This window comes from Protopterus annectens, chromosome 7.part0, assembly GCF_019279795.1.
Source record: "Protopterus annectens isolate FY-2018-M chromosome 7.part0, PAN1.0, whole genome shotgun sequence".
Lineage (NCBI taxonomy): Eukaryota > Metazoa > Chordata > Ceratodontiformes > Protopteridae > Protopterus > Protopterus annectens.
The window spans coordinates 138,541,496-138,554,486 of NC_056739.1; the positions used below are offsets into that span (position 1 = coordinate 138,541,496).

A 12,991-nucleotide genomic window follows, 5' to 3' on the forward strand; every position below is an offset into this window, starting at 1 on the left:
GTCCTCATCCGTGGTTAGTCACTGTGTATCCTCATCCTTGGTTAGTCACTGTGTATCCTCATCCTTAGTGTTAGGCAAACGTTCTTGATAGTGACTAAAAGAATAAGACCCACCAGTACAAGCAGACGTTTAGTTTCTTGTTAGGCTTGTTGGACTTACTTATAGTAACATGATAAGGAGTTTGGTGATCCAAGACAGCCCAGGAGTACTGCCGGATTGAAAGGACTTAAGTGAGGTGCTTTGGAATCATTTAAAGATTTCCCCAGGGGGTTCACACTGAATTCATTCTGGGCATTGCTCAGTGGAAGGAGGTCTTGAGGAAAGACCAAGGATGAATTATATCTTAGTTTAGCAATGCTTAAGTATGCTGCAGCACGAACTGGAATCTGTCACTGGGAAAAAGGAAACTTGATCCAACTTGTCTGGTACAATCACAACCATCCACAGAAAAAATGACATGAAGTTAAGTGAGTGTGTGCCAACTTAACGTGTGTGTGTGTGCAGTGGTTACTGGCTAATACACTTCTGGCACTGTAGTAGTCACAGTACCTGATGGCAGTACCATTGTGCTGCTCCAGTCCATAGTCCAGTAACACCTGCATTTCCAAGCAGCACCCAGTCTGCACAAAACCTACTGCATACTATAGCCGTGACACTTTGGTACCAACGCTGCTATGCTTCTCCTTACTGGCAGGATGTTTAATGAATGCTGTGTTACCGCAGTAGCCTACAAAATCAATACATTGCCGATCATTCATTTGTAGCACATTAGCAATACGTTACGAGCATGTAATAGCGCACTAAGTATGAGAGGCAACGGCAGGCTCAGCATAATTCAGTTTTCTAATAATACATATCCTGACTACATCTGATTTGCAGAAGACTTATAGAATGCCCCACCTTTGGAAAACTACTGAATTATTTGTAACACCTGCACTCGTGTACGTGTCTTTCCCGGGGAATTTTACTTCTGTCTTGTATGGATACAGTGAACAAACTGTGCATTGAGGCAACGTATCTCATCTGTGGAAAACATACTGATTGCACTTTTTGTGTGGATATGACATACACTGTAGAGGGGATGGAGTTGATACTTCTGCATGTCTCTGTAATGCAGGTCGCTGTTGTTATGCATGTGGATTAATGGTGCTGCACAGTGTTACTGATAGAGAGTCGTAAGTACAACATGCAGGGGCAGCAATGTTTATAGCAGAACAGCTTATCAGCAATGTTTATAGCAGAACAGCTCACCTCACGGCAGAATAACAAATCTTATGTCGACAACACACACTGTCATCTTTAACAGAAGCAGATAAAGAAAGCATTTTTGTAGGAGGGAAGCCCTCCCCCAAGAAAACACACACCCCATGGCTAGATATACTACCTCCAAGATTATGCAACATTGGGGCAAGGAAAATTTTCCTTACCCTCACAGTTCCACAGTTTCTTTAATTTTGGTAGAAACAAAAAGCAAAAGTCAATTTAATATGAGCAGATACTCCCATTTCGCCATTCCTTGGTGCGATCATACTCAGGTATGCATTACATAATGTCGTCTTTAGCGCTATGATTGACGACTCCACGACTATAATCAGCGCAGAGTGTTTTGTGTCATGTGGCTCTGCAACACAAGAAATGAATTTAGTAAAAGAAGTTTTGAAAGAAGTTTGGACTTTATTCTTATTTAAATTCAGTAAAGCAAAAGTGCTAGGTGTTCAAAACTGGCAATTTCACATTCTGGACAAAATCCCTTTTGCAGTACAACATCCTGCCCGCCTGTGACCTCTAAACTTCTACACTTTGGTCCTTAGGGAATCGACTGTTTCACATAGCACACCAGCACGGGGGTAGTTATGTAATATCTGAGCTGCAGGAAACATATAGGAACTTACAAAATATGCACTCTTTCTCTGTTCAGATACACGTTTGTCATAAACAGAGAAAGGATATTATGACTTTAAGGTAACAGCGTTTGGAAAATGCCTTGCTTATGTTGGGGAGAAGTTACCTGGGTGTAGAGGCAGTGTAGATGTTAATGGGATGTTAGAGCTGTTGTTTTTATTGCCACATTTCTCCATTCTCACATATTTTAACATTTTTGCAGTTCAGAATGTAAATAACAATAACTTCCTAAATGTATTAAGTATATTGCAAACACTTTTTCCCTTATTGTTTCTACACTTAACCAAAAAAAACACATAAAAAAATCTTCCGCTGACCTTCAAGGTTCTTGGTTTATTACTTTGAGTTCTGTGATTGAATCTTTAAAACAGGATTTTATTCCCCTGTGAGTTCAGTGAATGATGCCCCCCCCCCCCAGGTTTCTCTCTCCTATTCGTCAGTGTACACAGAGGGGCGGGGCCTAGGGTTGGTGTTTTTTATATAGTAACATGTACAGGCTTCCTTTATCCAGTCTCAAGTAAAAAAAACACAAAAAGAAAAGATCAAAATGGAGACTGGAGCAGGCCCAGCAGGAGCCCGGAGCTGGGGGTTCATGGCTAGAGTTGTCTGCAGGTACTGTAGCAGCTAATCACACCTTAATGAAAAGCGCCTACCGTTTCTCTCCCCTGGTAACTGTAAGGTTACATTTTAAGATTGTTTGTGGTCTATTTGCTAACTTAATTTGTGAAGGTGACTATGTTGTTTTGTTTTTGTTGGTGGTGGTTACCAAATAAAACTGGCCTTTAAGTTGTTTGGGTATAGAGGGCTGTGCAAGTGAGGCCTTTCCCTTGTCTGCGCATTAACTTGACAGAAGCTACTGTTAGGAGGCTTAGAGTTTTTGTTTAGATTATGCACAAAAAGTGTTTAGTACTGGTTTGTGTAACCAGATTGTAAGGTTAAGGATGCAATGAGACCCACCCCTTTGATATAAATTAACACTTTTTAATTTGTGCAATGAATGCAGTATACTTCTCAAATGGCCTGGCTTTTGCCTTCTCTCTTGTAAGGTGTTTTCATTTTTCTGGTAAATCTGTGATTACTTCAGTCAGTAATGTACGTTTAAAGTTTCATCTCTTATTAATCAAACTGTATATTGATGCTAAATATGATGTCATATTAAGTGAATTACAGTAATTTATTTATTTTTAATGTTCCTGCTTTTAGCCCTTTGTTCATATTTCTTGGGCAAAGCGGGTTAGAGCTATGGAATGTAGTGTATAAGATGGTGTGGTAGATACCTTTGTAAGGGGGTGGGTGAAAAACTGTTGGGGTAGTTCTTTACAAAGTTTAATGAAGTGGTTCTAGTGTATTGCAAATTTCTGGCTGTTCTTCCCTCCCCACACCTTTTCCCTTAAATGTGTAACTTCATTTTGTCTTGTATTTGAGGGTCTGTATGTGATGAAGTTTGTCGAATGCTGGCTAATTTCAATGATAAAGGTGCCTTGGTTAATATTCTAGAACGAGAGATGTGAAAGTTGATCACAGCAGGTTCTTTGGGGTGTGATCTTTGGTTTTTAAACTACACACGCTCTTTTGGAGGCCATAAAGTTTTCTGGATGCTTGTGTTTAAAATACACCATTACTGAATGTTTAACTCCTTTCAAAAAAAAAAAAAATGTTAACCTGAGTGTAACAAAGTGCTGCTGAAGTAAAGTGTCTAGTAATTTAAAGTTGCACACAATGTTTATAAGATTACATGAATCTATTTTATTAACTTTATGGGGTAAACAAGTTGCCATATAGACTTTAATATGATCCTGAAACTGTCCCTATATCCTGAAATATGTTGCTACCTCCCCATCATTTTAATTTTGTATATGGTTTAATCTTGGGGCATAAGTCTGTATTAACTTGAGCACTGTTTTAGTGACTGCTGTTTAACTGATTAATTTTTGTTACATCTACATGGATTGTTAATCCTGACACTTCTAGACTTCAGAGATATGGAAGTTTTCCTTTTGACTCCTAAGGCTGAGTGGGATGGGGGGGTCCAAGAGCTAGCACTGAAAAGGCAGGTCTTTAATGTCTGTCCAAAAACTAAGTAATTGCATGCCTATGAATTTTTAAAATGCATTAAGTAACTAGGGTAGGGAGGCAATGTAGCTTGTCTCTTGCAAACGCATTTATTAGTGTTTGCATTTTTTATTGTTTTTTTTTTTTCTAGTTTAGGCTTTATTTCATTACTTTTTATTTGACATTTGATTACTGGAAAAATCCAACTGGGTAGAAGTCTGTTTTCAGTGGAGACCTGTGAACCGAAGCTCCCAATTATTACAAAACGTTTTAAGAACAATGTTATAGTCTTCAAAAATAACCATTTTGCAGTTTAAATAACCAATTAGAGATTGTTTAGGAATTGATACAAGTTATAGGACAGTCATTTAGACATTCTAGACAGTTTGTAGAAAAGTTAAAGTAAGTTAGTATAATACAAACAGGAACTGCAATATGAAGTGAGGGGGAAAGCAGGCTTGTGGTATATTTTTAGAAAGTCAGGAAAGCAAATTTGATAGAAGTGAAGAAGGGAGGGTAATGAGGTATAAGGAATAAAGGGTACTTGTTCATATTCGGGGATATAGTTTTTGTTTTGAGCAAGAACAGAGCCAGATTTTAGCCAAGAGGTCTCGGAGTAGTTTTGAAAGATGGGCAGAAGGGTGTAGACCCGATGGATACAAGGAAGAGTTCCAGGCCTTGGCAACCTTGTATGAATACAGAAAATGCCCAATGGATACAAGGAAGAGTTCCAGGCCTTGGCAACCTTGTATGAATACAGAAAATGCCCAACAGACTTGATAGGCTTGTAGACCAACAGGAGTTTTTGGTCACTGGATTGCTGACCAACTGGGAAAATAGTTGTGTAGAATGTTTATTCTTTTTTCTGCTGGAGAGGCAGATGGATGCTAGATAACTTTACATGTGGTAAGAAGCTGCATAGTTAGTTGATGCAGTTCTAACTAAGACTTTTTAGTGCTATACCAGTCTGGATAAGGAAAAAGTCATGGCTAGTGTATCGGGTGCCAGAATCTGCCATATCACACATGCACTCTCAACAGGTGCTGTTATAACTTAGTCCATGTTGGCATGATTATCTCCCTGGACTATATGAAGAGACATGATCAAGATGCTGAATGTGTCCCAAGACAAGCATGTCCCTAGCCTTAATCAGCATTCTACCATCACCCAGAATGATGCCTCCATTCAAACAGAAAATGATTGAATTTAACAATTGGCCTTAGTTTCTGGTGTCATCCCAAGGGGATCCAGTACCAGACTGCCTGGGAAGAAATAGACAGACCGTTGTGCTTGGCCAGAGATGGCCTCCATCTGTCTCCCTTGGGCAAAGGCTCTTGCTTCCCCAGTTGTGCCTTTTTTAGACAATGCCATGAGGTCAACTGCCAACATGAAAATTTTAATCTGAACACAAATTAAAGGTCATGTTGCTAAACACGAAGTCTAAACATGAAACTGCACTCATTGCAAGCATTCTTAACCCTGGAAGATACTGACACTTGTGCAGTCACAGAAACCTGGTTCAAAGGTGCAGAAAGCACTCCAGCTATACCAGGTTGCTTATCCTATCATGCATGCAGAGACAACCCCAAACTGTGGGCAGTAAAGCAAAAGGAGATGGAGTTTCAATACATATTAGACATGCACACCTCCAGGCTGGTCAAACAATATGACACAGGAGATGCTGCAGGTGCAGTTAACTGACAAGACACCTATTCATATCATAGCTAGCCACAGACCCCCCCCCCAACTTTGACTCAAGATGCCCACTCTACCTATTTGGACCTCTTCGAATCTATCAAGATTCAACACTTTACCCTGATCCTGGGTGACTTTAACTATCCAACCATAGATTGGAAGAGCTATGTGCCAAAACACAAATGCCCAGATTCCTCCTTTTTTATCGATGCAAATGCCTTGGACCCAGCTGGTCGACACCCCCCACAAGAGGTGATATCTTGGACTTTGTATTAACCATCATGAGTAACCACTGCAGCATTCCTACAGTGGTAAGATCCGACCACAAAGTGGTCACTTATGAAGTCACCATCTCTGTAACCCGTCTTGCTAGGGTCAAACCTAACTTCTCCAAAGCTGATTACAACCTTGTGAGAAGGTATAAACAGCTTCACAGCCCCTCCCCCTCTGTAGGAACTGGCACCAATGTCCAAATCTACACCAAGGTACTATATGATCATTTATATAGATGCATGGAATTGGGTATACCTGACTGGACAAAATCCTCCTCAAGGGAGAGTAAACCTGTCTGGTGGACATCTGCAATAAATAAACTCTCTAATGAAATTAAAATACTGTCTAGGACCAAGGAGTAGGTGCCTAACTGGAAGCCATTTCTCCTTAGCCGGAACAAGCAAATAACACTAGTGAAATCCTACAAAGCAAACTTGGTCCAAAACTGGCCACATCTACTAAAGACAGACAAGGTCTTCACATGTGTGCAGTCTCAAAGGAAGCACTCAGATCTGCTCAGAACTGGTTATCAAGGACACCACATACACAAACTGTGAAGATATAGCCAACCTGTTGGCAAACAAGTTCAGCAACCCCCCCCTTATCTCTAGGGAGCAAGTCATCACATCCCTCTCAAATGCAAAAAAATACAGCCTCCATGGGACTTGATTCCCAGGCTGGATCCTACATTAACTCAGGCAGGAATGTCTTGTATCATTAAGCACCCTATCCAACCAAAGCCTGAGTAGCAACTTCATCCCAGTAAAGAGGACAACCACTTGTCCACCCTGCACAAAAGTGGAGTGTCCAATACAGGAAATTATAGACCCATCAGCCTAACTATCCTGGTCTGCAAGGCCAAGGAATGATTATCATGGACCTTATTGACAACCCCCAAACTCTTGATCCCACAGTTTGGCTTCATCAAGGGGGGGGGGGTCATGCCTGTTAAATGTGGGTGACTTCTTTGAGTCTGTCACCAAAGCCATGGACAAGGGGAAGATGGTGCATACCACCACCTACCTTGACCTGGCCAAACCGTCCGATACTATTTCCCACATGGGTATAATAGATGTACTGAATACCTAGTTGAGTTTTCCAGATGGGTAGCAAACTGATAGAACCCACTTAGCCAAAATGGGGGAAGCCACCTCAAGCAGTAGATCCATAGTGAGCGGTGTACACCAGGGATCGGTCTTATGGCCTGTTTCAGATGTACTCTTCTGAGGTGCAGGCCAAAACCAGTAGGCTATGGCTTGCAAGTCTGCTGATGACTGCAAGCTGGGCACTCGTTAATTCCTGTAGTGATGTATCACCCAAAAAAATGACTGCCAGAAACATGGCCTCAAACTGAATGCTAAAGAATGCATGATCATCCCCCTCTGAATGTGGTCTCCACAAATTATCAAATTAATAAGGTTGTGAGGGACTTGGGCACCCAGGTTGATAGCGAACTGACTTTTGAGCACCATATTGCCTCTGTTGTACTGAACACTTTCTACATGGCCCACCTCATTAGGAACGTTATCTATCTCATCCAGGGACAAGGAGGTCTATTACATCCCTGTATTCTTCACTTAAGACCCATTTAGTACAATGCCCCTTCCCACATGGACCTCAAAGCACATGCAGCAGCTGGAGAGACCAGAGGTTCCTCACCAGGAGAATCCAGAGCCTCGGACATCTATGCTACACAGGCTAAAAACCCTGTCCCTCTAATCTCTCTAACTCCTCAGAGATGACCTCTGTCTGGCATACAAAGCGCTCTTGGACCCTGCCTTGATGGGACTGCTGCATATCAGCAAGTCTCGTTCCACTCAAGTAACACTAGCTCAACCTGGTCTGTGACATCAGTAGGACTTGGAGGAACACATTTGTGTCCCAGAGACTCTATTCTGTGAAATAGACTCCCTCTCCACATCAAGCAGAGAACCTCATTAACCCTTTTTAAGCACAACCTGGATAACTGGATGGGGAACAGAAAATGCACCCCTAGGATTCCACCTGAGCACCTGCTGGAGAAGGGGCATTGGGTGCTGACTTGTCAGAACATGGGCTAAATTCTTGGCTTGTAAAGGTCTTGGGACCAATAGCCTAGTAACCTCCTATGATCCTATATTGCATTAGGATGGCCTGTTGTGTGGATGTATAGGGGGTGTTAGTGTTTTGAAGGTATCCGGGATAGAGCCTTGTGGTATACCAGTGGTAACGGAGAGGTAAGGAAAGAGGATGGGAGTGACATTTTGCCAACTGATACCTACTGGACAGGTAGCTTCTGAACTACAGAAAGGTGGGCTGAGATGGACCTAGTGAGGACATTTGAAGTAGAAGTTTGCTGTGACAACTGTTGAAGGCTTTGGACAAGTCCAGAAATAAGGAAGAAGAATCTGCCAGTATCTCTAGCTTTATTGACCCCATCTATATAGATTAGAAGGGCAGTGTTGGTACTATTGGGACAGAAGACTTGTAAGGGATAGTGCTTGCAGGAGATAGACTAGCAATTGTGTTTTGAAAGTATTTTGGTGAGAGGAGAAGATTCCTATAGATCAGAAGTTGTCTGAATTTCCTCATTTTTTGCAGAGGGATAGTGTTAACTTTTTGTTTTTCTACAGAGGGAACGTGGGATTCCTGGACTGGCCTATTTATAAAGATTAAGACGAGCTAAGCAATGCTATTGGCTGCTGTTCTTCTGTATTAGCTTGGAAGGTCATCAGCTGACGTAGAGCATGGTTTGAGTAATGTGGGCACATGTTTGGAAGTGGATGTGGTGATGTCTGTTGGGCAGGGTTGGAATATGGATGTTGAAGGATCCTTAGTATAGCATCTCTAACAGTCTATAAAATAGGAGTTTAACTGTATTGCAGTTATGAGTTTGGATTTTGTTGGATCTTTCACTCAACATTGTAGGTTCATAGGTGGTTACCTGGCTGTTGACCCAAAGGTCTTTATAAGCCTGGCCATGTGTATCCAATATAATACTAGAGAAACCCAATGTAAAGGATCTGGCCTAAACCTGATCTTGGCTAGGAGTGCCCATTATTTAGGAGGGTTAAGGGTGAAATCCCCAGCAAGAATTTAGTGTTTCTCATCCAGGCTACATTTAAACAGGGTCCTAGAGGAGCTCTGATGTGAATTGGTAGCTTATTCCAGAGGACTGGCATCCCCCTTTCGAGCAGGTGACCTTTGACCCATTGCACTTGCAGATGTGCAGCATGTACATCAGATTTGGATCTGAGATTGGTCTGTAGGCTGGGCACAAGTCTCGATTTGGCCTGATGAGGGTTGAGTACAGAGGAATTATGACCTCTTGCTCTTGAGGCAATGCCTTTGCTAATGAGATGTGCGACATAGAATGCCTTCTCTATCACAGAAGATGCATGTTGCTCAAAGTTTAGGCTACAGTTAACTTGTGTTCCCAAGTTTCACTGAGTTCTTACTTGGTGTATTGTTTGACAGTCTGCAGGGATATTTTTACTGAAGGGGATGATGCATTTCAGCATTTTTTGTCCATGGCTTTGGCACCAATCACTGGCTTGTAAGTCCCTCTTAGTGTATTGACATTGGGAATTCAGTGATTGCACCTAATTTTGCAGTCATCAGCAAACTGTCAGCCACAGCCCCTCTGTTTTGGCCTGAATTTCTGAGAAGTATATTCCAAACAATAGGGGCTCACACTGACCCCTGTGGAACACCACTGGTGACAGGTCTGCTGGTTGAAGTAAAGTTCTCAACTTTGAGTCTGATCCATTACTTAAGCCATTTAGCAAACCATCTGACAATATAAGGGCTAATATTCAACTGGGATTGCTTATCAATGATGCCTGAATGTAGGATTGTCAAAGGCCTTGGAAAGGTCAAGGTAGGATGTAGGCACAGATTTGCCTCCATCTATGGCTCTGATCTTTTCAAAGAAGTTCACCAGATTTAACACACTACTTGCCTTTGACAAAACCAAACTGTCATATCAAGGGCTTGGAAATAATCTAACCTTGTGTATATAAGGTCATGATTCATTCCATGGCCTTGCAGGTAAGGCTGGTTAAGCTTATGGGTGTTTAATCCCAGGGTCAGTTGCTGTATCCCCTTTATGAAGTGGGATGACTGTTGCTGTCTTTTAGCAGAGGCAAAACCAGTACTCGGGCTGTGGTTGGAGAGTACCTAATGGAGTTGCTAACTCTTGTTTTAGACCAATTAAAACACAGCCTGTGATGCCATCCAGTCCCATAGAAGCTTTGCTTTTTGGCCTTGGAGAGAGCATTAATGACTTGTTCTTTAGAGATGCAAGGTGGAGCAGATGTCGAATGCTTGGAGGGGATGGGGGTGAAATTTTTGCCTGTCTTAACAGGGTTAGCTATTTTCACAGGATTAATGGGTGAGATGCCATCCACAGCTATTTTGACACACATCTTGGTCTGCCTTTTTGGTTACAGATGTAGCTGAAGAATGCCTTATGGTTATCCTTGGCTGTGGTTGCTAAACTTTTTTTTTTTCTTGGCTAGGAGAATTTCACAAGTTGTCTTGCTCAAGCAGAGGAGGGTATTCTTCCAGGGCTGGGATTTTTTTTCTTGGACAGCAAATTCATTCTCTTTAACTTATTAATGCTAGATGTCCATTAGGGAGGGTTGTATTTTCTTGATCCTAGCAGGTACTGCTGTGTCAGTACATTTTGTCTGTGTACAGGGCATTTGTGTATACCTTTGTATAGTTGTCAATGCCATCAGTGGGAACAGGAGCTTGGAAATTGCCATCCCTTAGACTATAATTGGCTTTGGTGAATTTTTAGCCTGATTTTCATTTGAGGGGGTTCAGGTGTTATAGCTGCTTCAAATGTGACTGACTTCTGGTCATTTAGCCAGTGTGGGTCCTATACTTGTGGTAGTGCAGCAGTCACCCATGTTGATGAGGACCAGGTCAAGAATATTGGTGCCTCCTGTGGGGTTGCATACTGTTTGTTCCAGGGCATTAGTGTTAGTCCAAGAACCTTTTATGCAAGCATGTTGGTATTCATACAAGTTTCCCAGTCAATGCAGGGATAGTTAAAATCACCCATGACTAGAGTGGTTGTAAATTGACTCAAGTAGGTCCAAATAAGTGGAGTGGGTATCTTGGTTCGTTGGAGGGGCATATAACAAATGATGACTTGAAGGGGGGGGTCTTATCCACAGTTTAACTTGGAGTAACTTCATGGAGTTCTGTCTAACCAGTCTAGAGGTGCATCTATCTTTGATTCTCTCTCGTTCATCTTGTGATCTGAAATTGTGGAAGATGTTACCTTGCAAGGCCCAGGGTACTGCCTGCACCCCTGATCCCAAGTTTCTGTGACTGCAGACATATCCTCCAGGGAGAGGAGTGCTTCAAGACGGTGCAGTTTGATTTTAAACTCCTGTGTGGTTTTCTATTTATGCATTTAGCATAACACTTTTATTTGAGTAAAATTTTCATGTTGGAACTTTGTCTTGCCTGAAGAAAGTCATTATGGGGGAGGCAAGCGCCTTGGCAAGTAACTGTCTTCATCTGTCACTAATAGGCTTTCAATCTGTGGCAAAGCAGCGTGGTCTATCCAGGCTAACAGGAACTGAATCCCCTTAGAATGACACCAGAAACAGTCAACTGTTGAAGTCCATCTTGTTTTATATTGTGGTATTTCTAGGTGAGGGTACAATGCTGCCATCTTGTTTTATGTTGTGGTATTTCTAGGTGAGGGTACAATGCTGCCATCTTGTTTTATGCTGTGGTATTTCTAGGTGAGGGTACAATGCTGCCATCTTGTTTTATGTTGTGGTATTTCTAGGTGAGGGTACAATGCTGCCATCTTGCTTTGTTGTGGTATTTCTAGGTGAGGGTACAATGCTGCCATCTTGCTTTATGTTGTGGTATTTCTAGGTGAGGGTAGAATGCCATCTTGCTTTATGTTGTGGTATTTCTAGGTGAGGGTACAATGCTGCCATCCTGCTTTATCTTGTGGTATTTCTAGGTGAGGGTACAATGCTGCCGCCATCTTGCTTTATTGTGTGGTATTTCTAGGTGAGGGTACAATGCTGCCGCCATCTTGCTTTATCGTGTGGTATTTCTAGGTGAGGGTACAATGCTGCCGCCGCCTTGCTTTATCGTGTGGTATTTCTAGGGGAGGGTACAATGCTGCCGCCTTGCTTTATCGTGTGGTATTTCTAGGGGAGGGTACAATGCTGCCGCCGCCTTGTTTTATCGTGTGGTATTTCTAGGGGAGGGTAGAATGCTGCCAAAGACTAGCAACAGCTGCCTGGGACATGTATTCAGAGCTTGGTCATGCATGTATCACTTAATATAGTCCAGTTGTGAACATCTCAAGTAATTCACACCAACATGAACTATGACCGTTATAATAGTACTTTATGAGAGACTCGAATACATGTATAATCTAACAGATCCTTGCACCCAATGATCAACTTGACAGTAATTTTATCCAGTCTGGTGGGTGGGACATCTGTCACAGTGGAGTCTCCTATGACTCTAAAAAATTTTGCTTTAGATGCCCTTTGTTTTAGGAGCTTATTTGAGACACTGGTGCTTGCGTTTGCATATGTATTGGCAGCTGTATTAGGTGTAGCATGTTTGTTTGGAAGGTCTCTGGTGGTTAGGTTTCTGGTGAGTACCTCCACATATGATTTGTGTTGAGTGCATGGTTTGCATAGGAGGTGTATGTGAGCTGACAAACCTGTTCAGCATTACTGTTCTGTGTGTGAGAGCAATGATCCCAGATTTAGTGTAGATGCAGCTGTCAAATTATACTTGGGTGATTTAGGAGTAGAGGGTTGTCTGTGTACAGGAGGTAGTTCCTACACTTTTTTTTTTTCCCCCCCTCAGGTGTCCCACAGTGTTCCCTCCCAGACTGCAGTAGGGGAACAGGCATTTTTCAAATTTCCATGTGGGGCTCCAAACATTCTTTGATGGACTGGTATTTTGTCCAGGACAGGTTTAATTGTGCCAATTGGCTGTGAGGAAAGCCTGCAACATCCCCTTGACTCTGTAAAAGTTTTATAATGGATTACGGGGAAAAATAAATACATTTCTGTAGCTAAGAAATGTAGTC

General features: G+C 42.1%; 1 protein-coding gene across 2 annotated transcripts in view; it reads left to right on the plus strand.

Annotated features, from left to right (window-relative positions):
- Positions 1–2,406: 2,406 nt before the first annotated feature.
- LOC122806287 (probable E3 ubiquitin-protein ligase makorin-2) overlaps positions 2,407–12,991 on the plus strand; it is a 981,697-nt gene continuing 971,112 nt past the window's right edge. The window contains exon 1 of one of the 2 annotated variants that reach the window (XM_044076580.1): positions 2,407–2,514. In XM_044076580.1, the coding sequence (XP_043932515.1) occupies positions 2,450–2,514 (65 nt within the window). In that variant the 5' untranslated portion in view covers positions 2,407–2,449. The remainder of the gene's footprint in view (positions 2,515–12,991) is intronic. The other variant, XM_044076578.1, reaches the window with a different exon arrangement.